We start from the raw sequence: 25,990 nt of genomic DNA, 5'->3' as shown, positions 1-25,990 counted from the left end.
TAGTGTTAGCTTGTGCTTTGTCCTCAGCTTGCTTTTGGCTCCCTCATCAATACGAGATATTAAAATGTGAAAAAATGCGCATCTTAGGATCAATGAAAGATTGCATTAGCTGTGTGATCTTATCTTTTTTTTAATTTTTTTTAACGTTTATTTATTTTTGAGACAGGGAGAGACAGAGCATGAACAGGGGAGGGTCAGAGGGAGACACAGAATCGGAAGCAGGCTCCAGGCTCTGAGCTGTCAGCACAGAGCCCGACGCGGGGCTCAAACTCCCGGACCGCGAGATCGTGACCTGAGCCGAAGTCGGACGCTTAACCGACTGAGCCACCCAGGCGCCCCAGCTGTGTGATCTTAAACACATGTGAACTGAATTTATTTCCACGCTTGAGCTTTGATTTTACCATCTGGAAATTAAAGGTAATACTTACCTCACAGGATTTTTGTAAGGATTAAGTCAGCTAACACTGTTAAGACTGCTAAATTTAGCAAGAGTAGGGACTTTGTCCCTTGTTCACTGTACCCCCACTTCCTAGCACAGTACTTGGTGCATAACAGAGAGGTGGTTTGAAATGGTGGGGTTCAGAGCCCACGGCTGAGAATTCTTGTGACATCTTTGGTGCAAAAGAGTGGTTTTATTAAAGCACAGGGACAGCACCGTGGGCAGAAAGAGCTGCACTGGGGCTGTGAGGCGTGACTGATGACATACTTTGAAGTTGGGGGGTGGGGGGGGGGGATAAAGACAAAGGGAAGTTTCCAAAGGGACTTTCATATGCTAAAGAAAACTCCCAGGATCCTGGAGGCCATCTATTGTCAAGCTAAGGTGGTTTTAGCCTCTAGCAAAGTATTAACATTAAGACAGTAGGGAGTTCAATTGCTCGTCCTTATTATACTTGTCGATACTTATACAATTATTCTTGTCAAATATTATATTTGCCAATGGGCTGCAGGTTATAAGGAAATTTAATTTTATCTGTATTTCCTTTCGCATTTGTTCTCCACATCAAGAAAATTTTGTGAAATGAATCCACCTGGACTCTGTATCCCCAAATGAGCAGGTTGTTGGCACACAGTAGAAGGTGGGTGTCAGTAAATGGAAGTTATCATGGGAATCGAATGCTATTGGGGCCTCTCCTTTTATTTAGAAAATGATGTCAGAGTGGAGACCACAGCCTGGTGGGAAAGATTATGCCAGATGGCCTTGTGCACAAAGTAAATTGTAAGCAGAAAATTTAAGGGTGGTGGTGGCAAATGAAGTTGGCCGGGAAGGAGGGGAATGAGGCACAGGGCAGAACAAAATACAAAAGAGCAACCTCCACCAGCTACAAAGCACTTTTTGGTCATCGTTTTCCTAACCCTCATGACTCTACAAGCACCGTAGTATTATGACTCCCATTTCACAAACGGGATTCAGGTGGAGTACGGTTAGGGATTTTCCCAAATGAGACAACTGTATGGAAGCAAAGCAAACACGCCCCATGTGTGGTTATGTCTACCAGGTTTCCGGCTGCTTGGGTGAGAGCCTGAGAGGCGAGAGATTAATTCCAACTTGCAACACATATAAGGATAGGTAAACACGAGGAAGGTGATGAAAGTCGTTGTTAGGATGGTGAGATTATGGGCGATGAGAACGATCTAAATAATGTTGATAACTATCTTTTCAAGAATAATTCAGCCAATGTAGGGAAAGGTGTTGAAACGAAATGCCTTTTCCAGCTGCCATTTCCCCGCGGAGGAGTGACTTATCCAACAGGCTGGGGTGGGGGGGTTAGTCAGGACTCCAGGATGCACCCCAGACGGGGGATAACATTCCCCAGCTCATTAACAAGGAGTCACTGATGACTTAGGCGCACGTCCCCGCTCTCCCATCAGCGTTCGCTTCCGCTCGCGGACCGCCCACCTCCAGTTCTCTCCCGCGGGTAGCGAGCACCGCCTACTGGCTGTCAGCCGCTTGGAGGCCTGGCCCCGCCCCCGAGCAAAACGCGCATGCTCTCCAATTCCTCTCCGCCTCCGCCTCCAGGCGTCTCGCGACAGCCGCCCAGCGGCGGCCTGAATCTCGCGATAAAGGCTTATTGTCTCGCGGGACCGCGGCTGGCAGACGGGCTTTCAGGCGGCCCTGGCCGGGGAAGAGGAGTTGCATGTGTCGCTTCAGCTGGCGGTAGTGGCGGGAGCGGAGGCGGCGGGGGTTGTGCGACCGCCTGGGTAACGATCCCTCGTGCCTCTCCCTCTTCCGAGAAGCTCGTAGAGAGCGTGGGGGAAGCCGAGGTGCTGCCCGGCGGAAGGGGGCCGGGCCGAGCGTCTCCACACCCCCGCCCACATGGGCCCCTCTGGTGTCCCCGGGATTGCCCCTTCGCCTCACGTCTTCCCCTAACACCTGGCCGTCCTTGTCGCCTCAGTGCTCTTACATTCTGCCTCTTCCTGATTCTTCTGCCCCCATTTTCTCTCTTCAGATTCTGGTCTCCCCGCCCCCTCCCACTTCCAACCCCTTTCCCGATTCCTGTGTCCCTCCCTTGGCGTTTAGCTGCCCCCACACCCTGTATGGGGGGGCACCTCCAGTCACCCGCCCCTTCTTCGTAGGCTCTTCCAGCCTCTTTTCGTCCAGCTGCTTTGTGGCCTTTATTGCTGCAGTTTGCATCCCTTCCAGAGCACCCCCAGACCTTTTGCCCCGTCACTACGGATCCTTCTCCCCATCCTGTTATCCCACTGCTTCCTCTTTCGCTCGTGTCCCTTTCCCCCATCCTTCACGGTCCTCTAGCTCCGGTCACTTGCTTCCCTGTAGACCTGTGGAGCTGGTAATGGTGCACCCAGAATTGCTCATATTTTATGAATCCTAATGGAGCTTGTATCCTTCATTTGGGAACAGAACGGAAACAGATGTAGGGTTGAGGTATTTCTCGTGGGAGGAGGAGGTGAGACTACGTTTGAACACTGCTTCTCTGGGGTCTTGGTCCAAAAGAGTGAAAATGTGTTATTTTCCTTGCTTACAGGTTTGTGAGATGGCTGCTGATATTTCCGAATCCGGTGGGCATGATTGCAAAGGAGAGCCGAGGGGCAATACCAAGTTAGATGCAGACTACCCACTTCGAGTCCTCTACTGTGGAGGCAAGTGTTACAAAGCAGAAAGTGGCTTTTACTCTTTTGATTTTTATGCATTGTCATAGTAGTTTCTCATTGGATTCTAGTAATCCTTTTCTCATCTTTGCTATTTGGTAAATTCTTACCTGGGGGTGGGGAGGGTGGGTAGTGGTGAAGAGGGGGGCATGGTTTAATAGATTTTCCCAACCTGTGCGACTTGTGTCTTGCTGCTTGGCCTGGAGAAGCTTACGGTCCAGTAGGACTAGAGACGTGCAAATAAATTATTTCAGCCTAATGTTACTTGCTCATCTGGCTGTGAAAGGAGGACGTCTTGGAAGACATGGAGTCTTAAGAGATGACAAGGGCTGGATGAGGACTCGGGGAAGGGCGTCCCAGATGAAGTGAACAGCTGTGCAAGAAAAGGCTTGATGCATGTCTCTGGAGAAATGAGCGGCTTTGTATTAGCACAGGGTGTAGTATAGGGCGGGTGTCAGTAGGGAATGGAAGATGATGAGGTTGGGGTGATGGGTAGTAGGACAGTCTAAGGAGAGTGTTCTTGGTTTGACTTATAATCTGCATGTTAGCTCAAACCAGGATTCTCCGAGTGCTTTTCCTCATTTTCAATATAGAACATCCATGAGTTCGAAATGCCCTAATTTTATTAGCGTTTTGGAAGGTTTCAGAAAAATTTGAAGGTACAAGATAGCAAAAGGGCAGGTAAATATTAATTTTTTCAGGAAATATATTTTTTTAATGTCTGTTTTTGAGAGGGAGAGAGCGTATGTGTGCATGAGTGGGGGAGGGACAGAGAGAGAGAGAGAGAGAGAGCGCGAGCGCGCGAGACAGAGGATCCCAAGCAGGCTCTGTGCTGACAGTGCAGAGCCAGATGTGGGGCTCGAACCTGAGATGAAATCGGACACTTACTGAGCCACCCAGGCGCCCCAGGAAATGTTTTTGGCCATTTACTGTGTGCCTAGCAATGTTTTAGGTGCTGGGGACTGAGTAGTGAATAAGTAGCGAAAAGGTCCATGGTTTTGGAGTATAATAGAGTGATGTCACTCAAAAAGAGGTGATGTCACTGAGTTAAAATTTCATCAATTTGTCATTTAGTGTCAATGACATTTGACAATGACATTTAGTGTCAATAAATTGATAGAATTATTATTATTACTTTGATAGTAAAAATTATTGTAGAATACCTTAGTAAGAATATAGGAAATCAGTAAGTGTAAGTTCTGAACTTTTTGTAGGGTTGATTGAGTTTTGTTATGATACTGATCCTATTTGGTGATAACTGTTTGCCTTTGGAGTCACGGACCAAAGTTTGCATCCTGACTCCAGCATTACCAGCTATGTGACCTTGGGCAAGTTACCTAATTCAGTAAAGGATTGGGGGTCTGTTTCTTAAGGTCTGTACAATGAAAATGATGATTATATCCTAAGTCAAGTGATTTGTATAAAGGTCCTGGTATAGCAACTAACATGAGAATGTAGTACAATAAATGTTATTATTAGAGGAGTGTACTAGTTTAGTATGTTTTATTTATCTCGGTCAGATGTAGTTAAGAGCTGTTGTTCTTTGTACTATTTCATCTAAGGCTCCATATTTTATAAGCTTCACCATTATTTTATGTTCCACCAGAAAGAAAAAAAAGCTGTCAGACTGACCTGTCATAATTATAAGTTGCATCCCTATAAAAATGAAAAAAAATTTAGAACTGATGAAATACAGTATACGAACACCATCCTGTTAAATTGTTTATGTCACTGCTAAGGTGACTTTTGAACAATTCCATTAAATATGCCAGCACCCAAGTAATCATTTGTGTTGACCAGAAGTTCCTAATGTTTTTAAGAGAGGTTTATTTTCATTTTCCTCCTTAGTTTGTATTGATATTCCTGGCACTAGGCTGGGGACAGGGTTAGTTCTTCAATGAGTTTATGGTCCGCTTGTAGGAGAAGCACTTAAGAAATACTAAGTTCTAAATTAGAGGATACTGATAATAACTGTGAGTTAGGAGTTCAGGAAAAGGCGGGATCTTTGGACAGAGGGAAATAGGGAACTTTCCAAGGAAATGGGAGGCCTTAGAGAATGGTTAGAATTCTAAGGAAATGCGAAGGAATTCATAAGAACAATATGGTGGTAAGATTTAATATGATTTCCTCAGGGGAGAGGAAAAGAGAAGGCTAATTGGAGAGGTGCTTGGGTGGCTTTGTCTGTTAAGCGCCTGACTCTTGATTTCAGCTCAGGTCATGACCTCATGGTTCTGTGGGATTGTCCTTGAGATCAAGCCCTGTGTTGGGCTCTGTGATGACCATGCAGAGCCTGCTTGGGATTCTTTTTCTCCCTCTCTCTCTGTGCCTCTCCCCCACGCATGCAGGCATGCTCTCTCTCTCTCTCAAAATAAATAAACATGATAAAAAGTTTAAAAAAAAAAAGAAAAGAAAGGGCTGATTGGAGTAGAGTGCTGGTTGGTGTAGAGTGAGGAACAAGGCTAGGTAGGATGAGGTCATTTCTCGGGAGGCATTGTGTCTTCAGGGTTGTGACTTCAGTATCTGAAGTCCATCAGAGTTTGAATCCCAGCTCAGCCATTTACTCACTTGGTCAGTTCCCTTATCCATTAAAAAGCCTACTTCAGAGGGCTGTTGAGAAGAATGAATAATACTCCACAAGGCTCCACTTCCTAATACCATCACGTTGGATTTCAACATACTGATTCTGAGGGGACACAAACATTCAGACCATACAGAAGGTCTCATGGATGATGATGCTTTGTTCTTCGTGTTTTTCCAGTATTAGTGATGTGAAGTTTGATGGTAACTGCTAGCGCTTTGTGTTGAAAAGCTACAGTTTGCAAAAAAAGATATTGACTTTATTATTATTTTTTTGATGTTTACTTATTTTTGAGAGAGAGAGAGAGAGAGAGCCAGAGCATGAGTTGGGGAGGGGCTGAGAGGGAGATGGAGACACAGAATCCAAAACAGGCTCTAGGCTCTGAGCTATCAGCACAGAGCCCGACACGGGGCCTGAACCCACAAGCTGTAAGATCGTGACCTGAGCCGAAGTCAGACGTTTAACCGACTGAGCTACCCAGGCGCCCCAAAATTGACTTTGAAAGCAAGTAACAGTGAACCCGGAAGAATTGTCCAAATTTTTACATTGTATTAGAATTTTGTTGAACTGAATAGTCTTTGAAATGGCGTACAAAGTTATTTAGCTTTCATGTTTGCTGTAATGGCATTTAACCTATAATTATATCCTGAACTGTGGCTGGATGTCTGTACCTACTGGTATTTGAACTTTCAGATCTCTAGCTAACCAGGGAGTGCTTTGGTGGAAGGAACTCTACACTTGAAATAAAGAGGTGCTAGATTGCTAGTTTTCTTCTGCCACATACCACCTTTGTCATTGGCTGAGCTATTTAACCTGTTTTGAGAGCTTCATCTATAAAATGGTGATGGTGAGGTGAGGAGAAGGCATACCTCTGCCACGAGTCTGGCACACAGCTGCACTACCTGTGTGTGTCATGTAATCCGATTCAGTGCTTAAGAGCGTGAGCTTCAGAAACAGACCAGGGTTCAAATCCTGTTTTACTAACCAGATGCAGTGGGTTACTTACTCGAAGTCTCCTCTTTCTCTTCGGTAATACAGGTGTGATTACTCCAGGGTTGTGATGATGACACATAATAATGGACATAAAGATAATTGCTGTTGTGAGTAATGGCGCACCACCCCTCTTCTCCCTCACCAATCTCAAGATCTTGGACACACTGAACTACTCCATTCGTCACCTTAGAAATAAAAACAAAATAAGCAATTGACCCAGTAACAGAATTATATTTAAAATTGGGAAACCTTTTGAGTTCTTCTAGTGCGTTAGCCTGTACGACAATGATGAGCTTGAACCAGCATTCCCTGTAGCTTTACAGTTGCATAATCTTGTGTAGCATAATATGAAAAAGAAAAAGAAATACTAACTGCAAAGAGGTGGTAGCCAAAGTGCTATTGAAGTCTATAAATGTGTTAGTATGAATGAAAACTAGTGGCCATTGTGGTAAAGCTATCAAAAGAAATAACAATTGTCAGGGGTGCCTGGGTGGTTCCGTTGGTTGACTCTTGATTTTGGCTCAGGTTGTGATCCCAGGATCATGGGATCAAGCCCAATGTGGCTTTGTGCTGTGAGTAAAGCCTGTTTAAGATTCTCTGTCAAAAAATTAAAAAAAAATAAATAACCAGTTTCATTCAAGCTTTACTTGTTCTCAGCTTAGCTTCAGACCCATTGAAGTGTTTCTGGAAAACCTTAAGGTATACAGGATAGTATAGTTTGATGCTCCATCAGCTGAGGGATAGAATCTTGTTTAGATAAAAAATAAAATTTGGTGCACCTGGGTAGCTCAGTTGGTTAAGCGTTCAACTCTTGATTTCAGCTCAGGTCATGATCTCACAGTTAGTGACTTTGAGCCCCGCCTTGGGCTCTGTGCTGACAGTGCTGAGCCTGCTTGGAATTCTGTCTCCCTCTCTCTCTGCCCCTCCCCTGCTCATGCCTGTGGGAGTGCCCTCTTTCTTTCAAATTTAAAAAAAAAAAAAAATCAAGATAATACTTTTATTAATCATGTGCCTTTTACCTCAAAAAAAAAAAAAAAGCATGGGTGGTATTCGAAAAGTGGTTCAGAATTACAGGAAAAAGTAGAAATGAAGCATTTTGTCAAATTTAAAATAAAAGTTACGATGCACCCTGTGTGTTCATATATATTTAAATTTTCTAATCTTTCTTTTCTCTGCATTTCCCCAGTCTGCTCATTACCAACAGAGGTAAGTTCTTTTAAAATTCTTTTGTTTCTTTAACTTCTGCATTTGAGGTTATTGACTTTAGAGCTAGCCTGAGAGCTTTTTTTAATTTTTCATTTTCTATCATTTAATTGTAGAGTTTCAGCTTTTTGTAGAGAACTGAATGATTTTATGGTCTTACAAATTGTTTTCTTTAGACTTTGAATCATATGTGTACATCACTTGCACTTGACTAGACAGTTTGGACTTTTGCATGGAACTCATGAATCGTTAGCGAATAAAGCAAGAGTAGCCTTAAAGCCAGAATCTAATGTCTAAGTGGAGGAGAGCATAAATTAAATTATGTATAAGATTTTCTGTAAGTTTCTGAGTCAGGCTCTGTGGGCAAGTCACAGAAATAGTGAGACACCTGTGTGCCCAAAGCAAAAATAAGCATGCTTGTTTTTGTCTGTTTGCTCCTTTTTCTAATGGCCCTTCTGTTTGATGGAGAGAAAATAAAGTACCGCAGTGAGGAGGTGCCTAATCCTTTTTAAATTCTAATTTCTTACGGGGCATTTCCTGGTGGAACACCGAATTCCTGTGGATAAGATGTCAGGTGGGAGTAGTTAGTTTCATCCTTCTTAATATAGCAACTTTAGGAAATGACTTTTAATTAAAATGTACTGGTTGACTGAAAATGTTCTGTTGTGACTCAGTTTGTTCTCCTCCCCTCCCTGCCTCCCTCAGTACTGTGAATATATGCCTGATGTCGCTAAATGTCGACAGTGGTTAGAGAAGAATTTTCCAAATGAGTTTGCAAAACTTACTGTAGGTATGAACATTTTTTTCTTTCATCAAAACTTCTGTACCTGAAACAAATGTACATAAGGCATTATTATAAAGATATGAATGAGTTCCTTTAGTAGGATATTACAAAATTGTATTTATAGCTATTGACTTTAAAACCACTTTACATTCTTGGGTTAAAATTTCTTATATAGAATCACACACTGCTTCATGTGTCTTATCTCTCACAGATAGCTTAGAACAACTTTCTTATAACAAGAGTAATAGTTTAGGGGCATATGTATTTTCACTCCTTCATTTAACAAATTATTTCTTGTGAGCATACTATATACTACACATTGTCTAGATGCTGAGGATAAAGCAGTAAACAAAAGCTTTACTCTTTGGAAATGATATTCTAGAAGGGTAAAACAAGACAAAATAAGTATGTTAAATAGTGATAAGTAGGGAATGGGGAGATAAGAATTGTTGGGAAGGGAATCTGAAATTTTAGGTGGGGGCAGGGAAGATTTTGCTGAAAAGACGGCATTTGAACAAAGACCTAAAGGAAGGGAGGGAGTGAGTCATTTGGATATCCGGGAGAACATTCCAGGTGCAGTGCAAGTGCAAAGTCCCTAAGGCAAGAGCTTACCTGTCATATTCAGGAAACATCAAGGAGCTTATGTCTTGTCTGGAGCTTATGGAAGGAGGGGGAGGAGGGTCAGAGATGAAGTCAGAGAAGTAATGGAGGACCACACCTTCGATGCCAAGTCTTGGCTTTCATTCAGAATCAGATGAGCTATTGGAGAGATCTGAACGGAAGAGCAGTAAGGTCTAACTTTTGTTCAGCGTCATCTCTTAGGCTGCTGTGCTAAAGAATAGACTGAAGAGGGGCACAGGCAGGTAAGAGGCCGTGGCAATGATCAGGTCGGGAGACCATGACGACCTGACCAGAATGGTAGTGGTGGAGGTGGTGAAAAGTGGTCAGATTCTCGATATGTTTTGGAGGTAGAGCCGACAGGGTTTTTTTGATGTGTTACATGTGGGATGTGAGAAAAGGAGGCATCCAGGGTTTTGGCAACTAGAAAAATGGGAGTTGCTGTTGCCAGAGGAAAGGAAGCCTGCAGAGGAACAGATTTCTTCATTTTGTTCAAATGTTGGCTTCTGTTACAAGATTGCTGGAAATGAAGGCAGTGGCAGGAAGAAGGGAAAGCCTGGGCTGGGAACAGGCCTATCAGATGTACTGACGTTATTCCATTGTTTGCTGTTTTGATTTTCCGATTGTTTCCAAGATGCACAATCCCTAAGGCCCTTTTGGATAGTAGCTACATAGTCATTGTCCGTGGTTGGAGAAGAACCCTAAAGTTGGTTGTTACAGTCAGTCTGCATGGTCATGGTCAGCCCTGGACATGAGCTGTGTAGGTCATGATATGACCTGAGGAGGGAGTCGTCTTACTCAGGATCAGACTTCCTGTTACCTAGATAGTATGTTTAGATGCTAAACACTCCTACAGGGTCTGAGTGTTTTATGCTGCTTTCATGTGGCTAAAAGGATCCTAATCCTCTCACGTCCAAGACTTTATTTTGTCTTCTATCACCATACACTTTACCATAATGACCAGAATTAGACTCGATAAGAAGTTAGCAGTATAATCATTTGCTTTATAAATGACATGCTTGGTTGTTGGCAAGATGCCTTAATTGTATAAGAAGTTGCTCAGAGTTGATGTTTTAAGGTTATTTTAAAGTGATTGTTAATGCTTTTGGATTTAATTGTTAAATCTAGAAAATTCGCCCAAACAAGACTCTGGAATTAGTGAGGGTCAAGGCACAGCAGGGGAAGAAGAAGAGAAGAAAAAGCAGAAGAGAGGTAAGGCCTAAATCTGTGGCGTGATTTGTATAAACACACCTTCCCTCTACCAGAGGAAATACGAAATGAAGACAGTCCCAAAGGCAGCGATACCTACCTGCTATTTTAGTTCCATATGTATACCCTACAGAATGAGACAGAATCATATTCTCAAGATGACTGGATGTCATATGATTTGGGCTTTATCAGTAAATTGGACCTACGAAAACATGCTTTATTTGCTGCGTACATATGTAAAAAGCAATCAACCACCTTGTTTATGACTTGAGAACTTTGTTACCTGTGTATTCTATTTAGTTGGAGTGAGGATGTTTATAAAAGGTTTTATTCTCTCATGTTGTCAGCTCAGTTGAATTAAAAAAATTTTTTTTAATGTTTATTTATCTTGAGAAAGAGAGACTGTGTGTGAGTGGGGGAGGGGCAGAGAGGGAGACACAGAATCTGAAGGAGGGTCCAGGCTCCTAGCTGTCAGCACAGAGCCCTACACAGGGCTTGAACTCACAAACTGTGAGCTCATGACCTGAGCCGAAGTCTGACGCTTAACTGACTGAACCACCTAGGCGCCCCTGAATTTTTTTTAAAACAACTGTTGCATATACTTATTTCTCCTCCTTGTAAAATGAATTCCTGTACTCTGGATCTTGTCCCTGCCTGTTTCTTCTTCCTTAATTATTCTCCCCTGTGACTAAAATTAGCTTATTAATAAGGACTTTGCATCTTTCAAGAAAAATTCCCTCAAAAGTCCATGTCTTTACCTTATTCCTTGCCCTGCCCTTCTTAGCCAGACTTCTTTAGTAAGACTGGACTCACATCCTTGCTCTTCTGTCCCTCATTGTTCATGCCTCATTCCATCCTAAGCTGACTGTCAGGCTGCTGAAATTCCTCTAATAGGGGTCATCAGTGGCTCAGTAATTCCTAACCAAAAAGAGTGTTCGAGCACACACTTCTTGAAATGCTGTATGTACTGCCTTGGTTTTTGTGATAGACTTCTTTCTTCATTCTCCCTGTCACTCCTCTTTGGTCTTCTATACAGACTTCTCTTCTTATCTGCCCCTAAAGAGCTGTATTTCCCGGGATCCTGTCCTCGGCCCTTATACCTTCTCATTCTGCAGCTTTCTCCCTGAGTGATTCTTTCACATCCCTCACTGCTGACACCACTCCACATTTGAAATTCCTGTACCTCTAGTACGCTTGAAATTCCTGGCCTCTGTCTCTAGACTGGCAATGTGCATGGTCCCACAGGCATCTCAAAAGCAGTATGCCAAAAAACCTTATTAAGTCCCAAATCTATGTGTTTTGGTTAATGACAGCATACTTTATCCAGTCATCCAAGCCAGAAACCTGAGACTCCCCTTGGGTCCTCTTTCTTTCCTCCTTTTAGTCAGTTCTAAATTCTGTTGTGTTTCTTCTCCTTACTCTCTTTATCCTGTGCCTAGTCACCATTGCTGTTATCACTGCTTTGTTAGATTTTGATTAATTTTCATCTGAACTAATGCAGGAGCCTCTAGTGGCCTCCCTGTCAGCCTTACTCTTCAAATGCTCACGCTCCACACTGTAGAGTGATCTCATAAAACCTAAATCTGGTAATTTGACTCCTCTATAGTTTTTCAGTGGCTTTTCTTCTGCTTCGATATAAAGTCTAGTAACAGCTTCTTGCACTAGTCCTTTAATGACCGGTAGGTTATCTTTTGCTTTTCTGGCTTTATCTGCAACACGTTCGTAAGCATCCTTCATCAGGACAATTGTAGTTCTCAAATATAATGCCTTCTCTTATCTTTGTACTTGCTCCTTTCTTCTGGGGTTCCTTTTTTACTGTGTCTCTCCAGCCCTTCTGCTTTCATCTGGACAGTTCTTATTCTATAAGAACTTAAATGCCATTTCTTCTCAGAAACCATTTCTGTCCTCTGGAAGCATAGTAAGCCATTCCTCTGCAAAGCTATGGTAGTGCAGTATTCATGGATCCTATTATAGTATATATCAGGTTGCAGTACTTATTAAGCTTTTTTTGTCTCCCTTCACTAGACTGAGAGTCCCTGGAGGGCAGGGACTGTGTTTTCTTCTGTTCATCTTTGTGTTCTCAGCCCTTAATACAGTGCTTGGCTGGCACATATTAATTAGTTAGTATTTATTGGATGAATACTCGTGCATGTATTTATTAGTTTTGTATTAGAAGAAGAAACTTTAGAAATTAATATTTGGTATCTTTTGAAAATTAACAAACTTAGAGACAGTATTCTGTATGTTAAACACGAAACAATTAATGCTGAGCTCTTTTTTAATAAATAAAGGTGGAAGGGGTCAAATAAAGCAAAAAAAGAAGACTGTACCACAAAAGGTTACGATAGCCAAAATTCCCAGAGCAAAGAAGAAATATGTAACAAGAGTATGTGGCCTTGCAACTTTTGGTGAGTTAAGTATGTTTAAGATGTGTGAACTATCTTCTCTCTTGCTCTCTGCCTCCTTCCCTCCCTCTCCCCGTCTTTATCTTGCTCTTTCCGTCTCTTTCTCTGTTACCATCCGACATCATGAAAATTTCACAGATCTATTTTTTGCTAAGAAGATACAAAATGAGATTTTGCATTTCTAACTATAGCTCCAAAATCAAATTTTGAAGAAATTTAAAAATCTTTTGCAGAGGGACTAGTTTAACTTTTTCCTTCCCAGAATTCCTGCTTGGGCACATTTTATGTGGAATGAGAAGGGCTAGGTAGGATATCTTTTGAAGCCTATCAGTATTGCGCCTCTGTCCCTGCAGGCTTGGATGGCAAAGAGTAGCAAAATGGCTCGTGCCCTCTGGGAATGACAGTAGAGGGTGAGGGAAGGTGGATATTGGCCCAGTGTCCTGCTTCAGAGCTTCTCGTGGAGGCCTTGAATGAACAGCAAAATTGTAAACCAGAGTCCCTTCTTGGCGACAGCGCAGGTTAAAAAACAATCATGAGATAGTAGGTTTGTTTCCCTGCTGTAAATTTTTGTCTTGTAAAGAGGGATAAACAAAGGAACTTTGTTGTACTTGGAAATGTACGTATAATGCTTGGAATCAATGTGTTCCTGGATTTATTTGGGTCTTACTATATGAGTCACGAAAAATGCTGTTTTTATGTACTGAAGCTTTATTTGACCTTGAAAATAATGAGTTGAGTTGTTAGGACCACTGCCTATGGTAGTTTGTAATTATTCTGAAAGGAATACAAAACCCATCAAGGTGATCTGTTTTATGAATTTAAGATGAAGATTAAATTTAAAAATGGAAAAATGTCTTTGATACGATTCCAATTATAGTCTTGCTATTTCTTTTTTTATAAATAACAGAAATTGATCTAAAAGAAGCACAAAGATTTTTTGCTCAAAAATTCTCCTGTGGTGCCTCAGTGACAGGAGAGGATGAAATCATCATTCAGGGAGACTTTACAGATGACATAATTGATGTCATTCAGGAAAAATGGCCAGAGGTGAGTAGGTAGAATGTGTGCATCTGTGGAAATAAGTTTTTAAAGCAAGATTCTTCTGTGTTATTTGATACCACAATTCACGAGATGTAATTATTTGTGTTTTATAGGTGGATGATGATAGCATCGAAGATCTTGGAGAAGTAAAGAAGTGATTTTGAAAATTTGTCTCTATTTAATGATTTGAACTGAGAGTTGATATGGCCAAAGGGAGAGAGGCCTTTTAAAAATATATATATTTATCCTACAGTAAAACTGTAGACTACCCTCACCCTTGGCATTTTCACTGTTCTGTATAAGGCTGCTTGTTTTTTTTATTGCCAAAGTCTAATAAACAGGGGAGACTGTCATGCTTATGCATGAAATAGAATTTAGTCAAATAAAAATTTTTGGTCATTTGGTACTGACTTTTCTCTTTCTCTTTTTAACTTTTTATTTTTGGAAAAACACTAGATTTTTTGTGCAAAGCTTTTCTGTTTCTTATCTTAAAATAATCATGATTTAATGAGTTAATTTTCTTAAAAATAGTCGTGATTTAATTAAATCATGATTTAAAGCTGCGTAATGTTTTAAAGAATTTGAATTTTGGCTTCATCACCATTAATGATTGTCTCCTTGCTTCTTTGGTGTGATAGTTTTGAGATGCTTGGGCATCAAATAGATTTGTGGTTGAATTTGCTTCATTGTTACCAACCAAGTCCACTCTGTGGTCACATTAACTTAATGTTGGTAGGAGTTGTTCAGTTCTGGAGATTATTTGGTAAAGTATACTAAAGCCTTAAAACCATCTGCAGTCTGACCCAGTAAGCCACTTAGTTGACATTATCCTAAAGATAGAATCATTCTTGCTTAGAACTGTGGGTGAGGGTGTTCATCACAATGTTACTCATAGAAAAATTGCAACTGATATAAATGAACAATTGGGAAATGGTTAGAGAATGAAGGTGCACCATATGGTAGAATTTTCATATATTTTTAAATATTTTCCAAGAATACTTCGGAAACATGTTTGGTGATGTTAAGTAGGGGGTCAGATCCCAAATCCATTTTATACATGATCACCATTGTTTGGAGTGAAAGACCATTCAGAGATGCTGCAAGTTCTTGTTCTAGCTATAAATTCTGAGAATAAAATTCTACCCAACTAAAAAGAATATACACCCATGCTCTCTCTCTCTCTATAGGTAGTCTGGGAAATAACAATTGAAATGAGTCTTTCTCAAGAGAAACAGTGACAACGAATTTTAATGAATGCACTAAATGAATTTAAACTTTGTTTTTATAAAGGTCTTAAGTCAGGTGCTACAAATTGAAAAGAAGACTCCTGGTATTTTAAATTGCTATGGACACCTTTAAGAAATTTAGAACCCATTGTTTATTGTCCTGCAAATTACAACTTTGAATGAATGAGTGGTTTTTTTTAAATAATTAAAATCTTAGAAAAAATGTGTAATAAAGATGCAAATTAAGAAAATGAAATTCTGCATTAACTGTGAATTTTACTAAATATGAGTATCTGATGAAGCAAATTTATCCATCAAGACCATTTGGTATGTGCTGTGTACGCTGTTGGTGCTGGAAGACGTCTATGTGCCTGTATCAACCATGTGACTTCATGTAAAGATTCTCAATGTTCGCAGTTCTTGGCAAATGCAGTTTTAATCCATATAAAGCCAGCAGTGGATGTTACTGCAGGATAATGGAGGATTAAAATTGTCCTTGTGTATAACATGTGTGAATCTTTTCCTTCAACCAGAAATTTAAAATGCAGCATTAGTTTACTCTCTGGTTAAAATATACTGAGTTCAAGGATTGACTTTGATTCATTCTCTTTATGTATTATGTAAATGTTTTCACTGTCTAGTATTTTTAGCAAAAAGAATACTAACCTTTAAACAGCCTTCTGTTATAAGTGTAAAAGACTTACCACAATTAAGCTGGCAGTTTAAATGCAAACCCAGCTTTGATATATAGTATTTTATTCATTAAAAAAAGCATAGATGCTGGCAATAAGTGATTTTTACATTGTTTTAGTTATCACATAGAAGCCTCAGTAAATCAGCTGTTGCTTAAGATAAAATACATGGTAGCTTTCTCACTGATAGTTAAAAAGTTGATAAATTACTGTTTTAAAGATGAATTCTAGTTTTTAGATCCGGCTTTTTCTAAATTACTTAGGATATCTGGTAGGGAGACTGGAATGAGTCTGTTTAGTTCATCAAAATTAGACTGAGTATAAAATGAGATGCAGTGTAATTCTTGGAGCTTTCATAAAACGTCATTTTTTAAAAATTCTATCCTCAAAGGTCTTTTTCGTTTTAAAGAAAACCTATGGGAGTAAACTTAAAATATTGAGACTTTTGATGTGCAACTAGTCACCACACTCCTCTCACCACACTGAATTTATTTACTGATCTCAAGGTGAGCCTCATTTTTTCTCCTTTATGTACATAACCTTTTTTTTTTTTTTTTTAAAGATTTTATTTCTTTAGAGCACGTGAGTGGGGAAGAGGGAGAGAATCTTGAGCAGGCTCTATGCTCAGTGGAACCCGATGCGGGGCTCAATCCCACAACCCTGGGATCGTGACCTGAGCCAAAATCAAAGTTAGACACTTAACTAATTGAGCCAACCAGGTGTCCCTTAAGATTTTATTTTTAAGTAATCTCTGCACCCAATGTGGGGCCCAAACTCAACCCCAAGATCAAGAGTTGCATGCTCTTGTCGACTTAGTCACCCAGGTGCCCCTGTACGCCTACTTTTACAGTGACGGTTAGGCATGGGGTTGCCTGGTAGAAAAACACATTTTAATAATAGTAAAATTTGGGAACCATGAGTTGAAATCCTCAACTGGAAAGTTGACATTCAACCGCATTCCTTTTTGTCTTTCCTCATTCCACCAAGATTTAACTGTACACTCATCTATTGATAGTATGTTTTTAACTAGTCAGAATTTGTTTTCTGACTTTATTTTTAGTGTTTTGTTTATATTTGAGAGACAGAGTGAACAGGGGAGGGACAGAGAGAGAGGGAGACACAATCTGAAGCAGGCTCCAGGCTCTTGAGCTGTCAGCATAGAACCCAACGCAGGGCTTGAACCCACAAACAGATCACGACCTGAGCCAAAGTCAGTCACTCAACCGACTGAGCCATCCGGGTGCCCCTGGTTTTCCCGACTTTAAATCTTAGACCTTGTCTTGCTGGTTCTCCTAAATGATCCTATGTATCCTAGGGAGGCAGGTGCCACCTAAATCTTCAAAGCAAGGATTTTAAATTTTTCCCATTTTCAGGTTGTCTTTTATGACAAGAACATGCTTTGCTCATTCATAGTCAATCAAAAAGTAAAGTTGAAATAGCGTAATACTGTATTTGGTAATTTTGCCACTCATGCCATGTTATGGGTTAAACAATAGGGGATGAGCGACCAGGGGTTTAATATAATCCGGTTCCTGTGTAAAAAGAGTAAAAGGGAGAAGGATGGCTGAGATAACACGTGAAAAAACTTAAAAGTCGCCCCAGGATGGCAGATTTTGGCATGACCGACTGCCAAAGTTCTCATTGTTACTCAAGAGCTTCATCAAGAGTCAAAAAAACGTGTTTTGCTTTATTGTGTTTTCCTCTCAATCTGTAATTCTTAGTTTCCAACAGCCTACTAGGCTGGCCAGCAGCTGCTAACCACCAAGGCTGGCGTCCGCCTCCATCCAGGCATTGGCGCCAACGGGCAGGGACCCTCCGCGGCGCCCCGTGTACACAACAGCTTTCAAAAACGGGTGACGGGGGCACAAGCAGCCTTTAATTTGCTTCCCCGTTCGCTGGGTAATCGTAAACAACCGGTTGTCTGCGAACCGTGGGGAGTGGACCTGACGTTCGCGGATAAACCTCCCGGGTTCGCGGATAAGCCCCCGGGAGGCTCGAGAGCGGGAGCACAGCCGCCGAAGTCTCGCGAGAGCCGGGGTGGCCCTTAGGCGACGCCGTAGGCGGGGTCGGTGGGCGCGTTCCCCTGGGCGGGCGGTTTGGGTGCTCGCTTGAGCCGGCCGAGGGCGCGGGGCTCCGGGGTTCGGGGCTCGCCCCCGCTCCGGGCAGGCGTGCCTATGGCCTTTCTCAGGTGACGCTGCGCTCCCCGACTTTCTCCGGGGGCGGAGGAAACACCCATGAACCCTTCGGCGACCTTATTCGCCGGGCGTCAGGTGAGCGGCCGCCGCGGGCTCACCGTTTCCGCCGCTGCGTCCTGCTGCGAGTGGACAGCGAACCTCAGGGGACGGGGAGCACTCCGACCCAGCTTGGGTGGTTTTTAAGGAACGGTTTCTGCTTAAAATGTGAAACGATACACAGTACGAAGAGAAACGGAGTGTCGCATCTGTTTCCTTTCCTTCGTAAAAGCGATCTTGAGCCCAGGCGCGGAGCAGTAGGTGCTCACTTTTTAACGACAGCTGGGCGTTTGGAGAGCTGCCCTAGGCCACCTCGCTTCCTGTCCTTAATTTCCTTAGAAGTGATGAAAGCGAGCTTTGCATTTATGAGTGTACGATTGAAAAGTGAGCTTTGCATTCATAGGTACGATGAAATGACATCAAGCTTTGCATGCTTGGCGTATTGCCTACTTTCCTACACCAGAATTTGTGCGCCTTGCCGGCGCGCTCAGCCACGTGACGTTCAGTAAATATTTGTTGAACGGATTAATGAATTAATGAATGGTTACCGACGACCCGAATTCAGATCTTGTGATTTGGAATCGCTTGATCCAAATTCCGTTTTCTGTGTTTAGTTACTAGTAAGTAACTAGAACTCGTTCGTCTTTATTTGTTTATGAATCTTATTTTTCAGAAAGCAGTGATGGTACACGTGGGCCTCTGGTGATCTTTTAAAGTAACACTTTTAGTTCATAGGTAGGGGGCAGTACCATAGTCCAAAAGTGTGGTTTACCGTCTTAATAATAGCTAATGTTTGGAAAAGCTACCCTTCCCTTTCACATGTTGAAGTTGGTATCTAACATTTTTCCTTGGGAAAAAAAATAAGAAAGCTAATGTTTGCTGAATGCCTGCCCTGTGCCAAGTAATGTGGAGTGCTTTGCAGTTTATCTTCCTTAATACACACAACTCTAAGAAGTTTAACTTGTTATTACCATTTTACATGTTCCTCAGGAAACCAAGGCTTAGGGAGGTTAAGTAACTTGTGCAAGGTTATAGAGCCACTAAAACGGTTAATTCTGGTTTCACACTTACGTCAGACCAACTTCATGCACCAGACTTAAAAATGACGTATGCTTAAAGGGTATTGTAGATAATTTTGTTAGGTATGAAGTGGCATCATGGTTACATAAAAAAAAAAGTTTCATTTTTAGAGATGCATACCAAAATACGTAGGAATGAAATATATACATATATTTTATCAACAACAAAAAGAGAAAGGAAAATTGAAACTTGATGATGGTAGGACGTAGGCACTGAGCATGAGTTTATCGTACAGTTCCCTTGTTACCATATGCGTTTGAAATTTTTCCCTTACAAAATGTGTTTATAAACAGGCGTGTTGATTTTGGACCAATCACAACATTAAATTGTTCTTGGTAGATGGAGTATATGTGCTAGATGTTACGAGAATTATTTTCATTTAAACACTAATATTTCACGGTTTCCTTTACTTGATTGGCCCCGAATTGTTGGGCCAAAGTGTGGGATAATACTGTTAATTGATACAAGGAATAGGTTGACAGCAAAGACACAAAAATACCGAAATGAGTTTATTTGAGATTAGCTAATGAAGGTGGGACAAATGGTCCCACTTTTTAAGAGCAGTGTGTGGTGGTATGACAAAATTATAGAGTTCATGCACAGTAGCATGAACTTATTTAAATATATGTAATGTTGATGCCATATAATAACCAGTGCATAAAAAATAATTTAACTGCCTTGAATTGGCAGCAAAAGAAGATACAGTTATTTGGAAAATATGCTTTGGCTGATTTATTTATTGATTAGTTTTTTGTTTTGTTTTTTTTATATAAAACTACTTTCTGTGTTTAGAACATCGGGTCGGAAGTTGAGATTTCCACTATCGAGAAACAGCGGAAGGAGCTGCAGCTGCTCATTGGAGAATTAAAAGATCGAGATAAAGAGCTCAATGATATGGTTGCAGTACATCAGAGACAACTTCTTTCATGGGAAGAGGATCGGCAGAAAGTGTTGACTTTGGAAGAACGTTGCAGCAAATTAGAGGGTCAGAAATACATTAGCAGTATCTCTTCCACACTTCTGTATGCCAGCATATTAAAAGGACTCACGGGTTAGACACAACCGCTATTTAAATGTTAAATACATTTCAAAAAAGGAGTGGAGGGGGGCGCCTGGGTGGCTCGGTTGGGCAGCCGACTTCGGCTCAGGTCATGCTCTCACAGTTGGTGAGTTTGAGCCCCGCGTGGGGCTCTGTGCTGACAGCTCGGAGCCTAGAGCCTGCTTCGGATTCTGTGTCTCCCTCTCTCTCTGCCCCTCCCCTGCTCACGCTCTGTGTCTCTCAATGATAAATAAACATTAAAAAAAAAAATGAAAAAAAAAAAAACAAAAAAAAGGAGTGGAGGGTGGGTTCATGGGAAAGATAAGAGAAGGAATATCTCAACACAATACCTGCTGTCCTGGAGTTCAGTTTACTTGAAGATAGGAGGCCTTTATGAACACTCACAATCGAACAAACACAATGTGAATTAAAGTAGGACAGACAACTTAAATGTAGAAAGGATGATGGATAGAGCTCCAATTTTTTTTTTAAGGTTTATTTTGAGAGAGAGAGCATGAGCAGGGGAGGGGCACAGGGAGGGAGGGAGAGAGGGTGAGAGAATCCCAAGCAGGCCCTGTACTGTCAGTGCCTGATACGGGGCTCGAACTCACAAACGGTGAGATCATGACCTGAGCCGAAATCAGGAGTCAGATGCTTAACCAACTCAGCCACTCAGGTGCCCCTGGATAGAGCTCCAATTAAAAAAAAAAATTTTTTTTAATGTTTATTTTTGAGGGAGAGAGAGAGAGAGAGACAGAAGGTGAGCAGGGGAGGGGCAGAGAGAGAGGGAGACACAGAATCCGAAGCAGGTTAGAGTTCCAATTTTTTAAAAAAAATTTTAATGTTTATTTATATTTGAGAGATACACAGAGAGCACGAGCAGGGGACGGGCAGAGAGACAGAGACAGAATCCAAAGCAGACTCCAGGGTTCTGAGCTGTGAGCTGTCAGCACAGAGCCTGATGTGGGGCTCCAACTCACAAGGAATGAGATCATGAACTGAGCCAAGGTCAGACGCTCAACTGACTGAGCCACCCAGGTACCCCAGAATTCCAATTTTTAGGCTGCAGTGTTGAGAGTGAATCTGAGGGAAATTAGTTTTGAGCTAGAATATGAATAAAGATTCTATCAGACTGGCCATTTCTGTTGAACTGAAAGATTTTATAAACTTTTGGTATTGAACTTAATCTGAAGTACCTAAAACAATCATCTTTTTAAATTTATTTTTATTTTTTTAGACTTTATTTTATTTTTTTAATGTTTATTTTTAAGAGAGAGAGACAGAGCATGAGTGGAGGAGGGGCAGAGAGAGAGGGAGATGCAGAATCTGAAGCAGGCTCCAGGCTCCGGGCTGTCAGCACAGAGCCTGATGCGGGGCTGAACCCACGAACTCAGATCATGACCTGAGCCAAAGTCAGACGCTGAACTGAATGAGCCACCCAGGCGCCCCCAGTCATCTTTTTAAAAATATAGCAGTCTCAAAAATGGCTTGGAAAAAACGTTCTTTTGTACCATATTTTAATTCTGTCATCCTTTCGTGCTGCCCTAAAGTCTGAATGTTCTAGTGACACTACGTTAATGTTAGACGGTATTAGAAAGGAAAACACTAGATCTCCTTAATAGAAAGATAACCATATAACACCTCCTTTTTTACTTCCCTTACACAAAGGATTCTGTAGACATGACCATCTAAATATGAGTAATTTTCCATTTCTTTGATGACCATTTGATTTTACTCTGACTATACCCGTCCACACATGTATACACATAAACAGTGTTTCATTAGATGTAATATATCTTAAACAAATATGTTAAAGAATGAAGATAACAAGTAGCCATCAGTATCTGATTTTAAAATAAGAAATGTTAATTGGCATTTCATGGAAAACTGGCCAGTAAATATGTAAAAAAGACAATCATTCTCATTACTAATTAGGGAAATGCAAATTAAAACTGTAATGAGATAGACACCCTTTACGTTTCTCAGACTGGTAGTAGTTAATCAGGTGTTGGTAGAGGTGTGGAGCCAAGGGAAGGCTCCTTCACTGCAGGTGGGAGCGTCGGTGCAACTACTTTGGAAAATCATTTAACAGTATCTAGTAAAGTTGAAGATAAACATGGCTCATGGCCCCAGCATTTCCACTTCTAGGAATATACCCACAGTTCGGAGGACACATGAATTACCTAAAGATCTTGTTAAAATGTAGATTCTGATACAATAGGTCTGGCACCTAAGAGTCTACATTTCTAACAAATTCCCAGGTGATGTCAGTGCTGGTGGCTCAGGGACCCCATTTGAGTACTAGGATGGCTCCAGAGAAATTCGTGCAAAAATGCACCAAGATACACGTATAAGAATATTCAGAACAACCTTGCTCATAGTCCGCTACAAAGTGGAAGCAACCCAAGTGACCACCAATAGAATGGGTAAATAAATTTTGGCATAATCATATAATGGGATATTATGTAGCAACAACAGTGCCCAAATACCAGTTAACCACAACAATGTGGATAGATCTTAGGATCATAATCTTAAGTGAAAAAAAACAAACAAGAACTCGGAGTATAATTCTAATTATATATGGTTCAAATCAAACCGTATTTTTAGGGATGTGGTCATAGGTGGTAAAACTATAATTAAAAAGCAAAGAAATGATTAAGTTAAGGATAATGTTTGGGAAAGTGGAAACTGGAGAGATTGTGCTTAGGAAGTGATATCCAGGGGGCTTCTGGGTTGCCGACAGTGTTCTATTTCTTGAATATGGTATCGTGTGTTTCATAATAAACTTTTTATTTAAAAAAAATTTTTTTAATGTTTATTTTTTAGGAGAGAGAGAGACAGTGCAGGCAGGGGAGGTGCAGAGAGAGAGGGAGACACGAAATCCAAAGCAGGCTCCAGGCTCTGAGCTGTTAGCACAGGGCCCGACATGGGGCTCAAACCCACAGACTATGATGTCACGACCTGAGCCGAAGTTGGACACTTAACTGACTGAGCCACCCAGGCGCCCCATAATAAACTCTTTAAAAAGAGTTATCCTTTAAAACATTCTTTAGCATGCTTACCTTTTATTTTTATTTAAAAATTTTTTAAGTTTATTTATTTTTGAGAGAGAGAGAGAGACAGAGTACGAACAGGGGAGGGGCAGAGAGAGAGAGGGAGACACAGAATCTGAAACAGGCTCCAGGCTCTGAGCTGTCAGCACAGAGCCCGACGGGCTTGAACCCACAAACCGTAAGATGATGACCTGGGCCGAAGTTGGACACAACTGACTGAGCCATCCAGGCACGCCTATTTTTTTTTTTAAGTTTATTTATTTTGAGAGAGAGAGTGTGCAAGCGGGGGGCGGGGGGGGGGGCAGAGAGAGAGAATCCCAAGTAGGCTCTGCACTGTCAGCACAGAGCCCAGTGTGGGGCTCGATCTCACCCACCAAAAGATTATGACCTGCGCCAAGACCAAGAATCTGATGCTTAACCAACTGAGCCACTTACGCACCCCATAGCACACTTACCTTTTTAATTTTGTGTTTGAGTATGATGCATTTTAAGCTTCAGTTCTGGTCACAAGTTAGTTATTGATGAAATTTCCCTCAGGTGAACTACACAAAAGAACTGAAATAATCCGGTCACTCACGAAGAAGGTAAAAACCCTTGAATCTAATCAAACTGAATACCAGGTGGCTCTTCAGAAGACTCAACTACAGCTTCAGGAAATGGCTCAAAAGGCAACCCATTCCTCTCTCCTTTCTGAAGACCTTGAGGTTGGTTTTATTTTGTGATGAGTTTCACTTGCCCAAATTCTGTTTGTGTTTCAGTTACTGAGAAATTGGATTTAAATGCTTCCATGAAAATGCATGCCTGTGTATGAAATCTGTCCTTCCCTCCACTGCCATGGTTTTGTGTCCACTGTGTGGCTTTGGTTGGCTGCACAGAGCTGTGCCGTCTTGGAGATGAACTTCATTACCACTTTTGCTCTCAGGCCATTGGGTCTAGGAGCATCTGTCATTTCATCAGTAACGGGTTATTTAAAAAAAATTTTTTTTTTCAACGTTTATTTTTTGGGACAGAGAGAGACAGAACATGAACGGGGGAGGGGCAGAGAGAGAGGGAGACACAGAATCGGAAACAGGCTCCAGGCTCTGAGCCGTCAGCCCAGAGCCTGACGCGGGGCTCGAACTCACGGAGTGCGAGATCATGACCTGGCTGAAGTCGGACGCCCAGCCGACTGCGCCACCCAGGCGCCCCAGTAGCGGGTTATTTTAGAAGCCTTTCTCAGAGTCTGACATGAGTAAGTTTTGGTTGGAAGTTTTGGTAGCTTCCAACTAGGCTTTCTCATGCCTTATATGATAATGATAAACAATGATAAACATAAAAATGATATGGTAAACAATGATAAACATAAACAATATCTATGTCATGTTAGTGGCCCATTGGGAATAAAATCGGTAAGACTGATTTTCCAGTTTTCAGCTCTGGTCATCAAGATATTTTTTGAACTCCTGTTTTATGAGAGGCATGGAGAGAGCACCATATTTTTGTTTCATAATAATCATGCCTTTTTTATTTTTTCAGATTATTCTGTAGTTTCTAGGTAGAAGATAAGTAAAAACTATTCTGGAATCCAGTGATATGTTGCATGAAAAAATGGAAATGTAGGGGTGCCTGACTGGCTCAGTTAGTGAAGCATGCAAATCTTGATCTCAGGGTCATGAGTTCAAGCCCCACATTGGGCATAGAGCTTACTTAAAAAAAAAAAAAAAAAAGGAAATACATGAGAGAGGGAATGAGCAAGATCTCTGGTGTCTTTTCTTATAAGGATACTAATCCCATTGTGAGGGCCCCACTCTCGTGACCTCTTTTATACCTGATTATCTCTCAAAGGAGCATCTCCAGATAACATCATATTGGAGGTTAGGACTTCAACATGCATGTTTTGGGAGGGATGCAATGTAGTTTGTGGCATCAAGACTTTTTTTTTAATTAATAAGCTTTATTTTTTAGAGCAATTTCATGTTAAAATCAAAATCACGTGGAAGGTACAAAAATTTCTCCCATGCCCCCTGTTTCCACCACCAAACGCAGTCTCCCCAGCTGTGGACATTCTGCACCCACAGTAGTACCTTGGTTATACTCAGTGAGTCTACACTGACACATCATTATCCCCCAAAGTCCACAGTTTACATTAGGGTTCACTCGTGGTGGTGTGTATGCTGTGGGTTTTGACAAATGTGTAATGACATGTACCTGCCACCGTAGTATTGTACAGAATAGTTTCACTGCCCTAAAAAGCCTGTGCTCCATTCCTGTGTCCGCTAACCCCTGGCAACTGCTGACCTTTTTTACTCTCTCTGTAGTTGTGTCTTTTCCAGAATGTCGTATAGTTGGAATATAATAAGTAGCTTTTTCAGATTGGCTTCTTTCACTTAGTAACATGCATTTAAGTTTCCTTCACGAAGATACTGTTTAAAAAGCCTCATTATTCTTTTTTTCCCCAACCAAATACATCATGTAGTTTGTATTTCCAAATATATCGTGTAGTTCTGTGGTTCAGTTCTGTGGTTAAGGGGGAAAAAAACCCCTGATAATTGGGAATACCCCAATATGAAGTGAAGTTCTTTCAACATAGAGTAAGAAATACAAATGCACGGAAGTTCACTAATGCTACTTGACTTCAGCGAAGGGAATCTCTTTACCAATCCGGTTTTCATTTGTTTATTTTCTTTTCTGCCAACCTAGAATTATACATGGAAGAGGTTGGGAAATAGACATTTATAAGCATAACCAGTA

The 25,990-nt window shown here is 41.4% G+C and overlaps 2 protein-coding genes across 9 annotated transcripts in view; both read left to right on the top strand.

Moving 5' to 3' along the window:
* The first annotated feature begins 2,045 nt into the window (after nt 1-2,045).
* Nucleotides 2,046-14,345, top strand: DENR (density regulated re-initiation and release factor). 3 transcript variants are annotated; one of them, XM_043557466.1, is made up of 8 exons: nt 2,046-2,155; nt 2,985-3,099; nt 7,866-7,885; nt 8,588-8,672; nt 10,413-10,496; nt 12,785-12,901; nt 13,806-13,945; nt 14,053-14,345. In XM_043557466.1, the coding sequence occupies exons 2-8, from the start codon at nt 2,994-2,996 to the stop codon at nt 14,095-14,097; spliced, it is 597 nt and encodes a 198-aa protein (XP_043413401.1). In that variant the 5' UTR covers nt 2,046-2,155; nt 2,985-2,993; the 3' UTR covers nt 14,098-14,345. The 3 variants fall into 3 exon arrangements, with proteins under 3 accessions (XP_043413401.1, XP_043413400.1, XP_043413402.1); XM_043557465.1 differs by having other exon boundaries at nt 2,066-2,199; XM_043557467.1 differs by lacking the exon at nt 2,046-2,155 and adding an exon at nt 6,725-6,786 and having other exon boundaries at nt 2,992-3,099.
* A 3,559-nt stretch (nt 14,346-17,904) lies between these two features.
* The window catches only part of CCDC62 (coiled-coil domain containing 62), a 44,373-nt gene continuing 36,287 nt past the window's right edge, over nt 17,905-25,990 (top strand). For 3 of the 6 annotated variants that reach the window (XM_043557462.1, XM_043557460.1, XM_043557458.1), the window contains exons 1-3: nt 17,945-18,127; nt 19,961-20,219; nt 23,798-23,964. In XM_043557462.1, coding sequence (XP_043413397.1) covers nt 18,092-18,127; nt 19,961-20,219; nt 23,798-23,964 — 462 coding nt within the window. In that variant the 5' untranslated portion in view covers nt 17,945-18,091. Of the gene's footprint in view, nt 18,128-18,171; nt 18,709-19,960; nt 20,220-23,797; nt 23,965-25,990 lie in introns of those variants that run through there. The other 3 variants (XM_043557459.1, XM_043557463.1, XM_043557461.1) reach the window with 3 other exon arrangements.

This window comes from Prionailurus bengalensis, chromosome D3, assembly GCF_016509475.1.
Source record: "Prionailurus bengalensis isolate Pbe53 chromosome D3, Fcat_Pben_1.1_paternal_pri, whole genome shotgun sequence".
NCBI lineage: Eukaryota > Metazoa > Chordata > Mammalia > Carnivora > Felidae > Prionailurus > Prionailurus bengalensis.
Note: the sequence above shows the minus strand (reverse complement) of the source record. Positions and strands in the feature narration are given on the sequence as shown.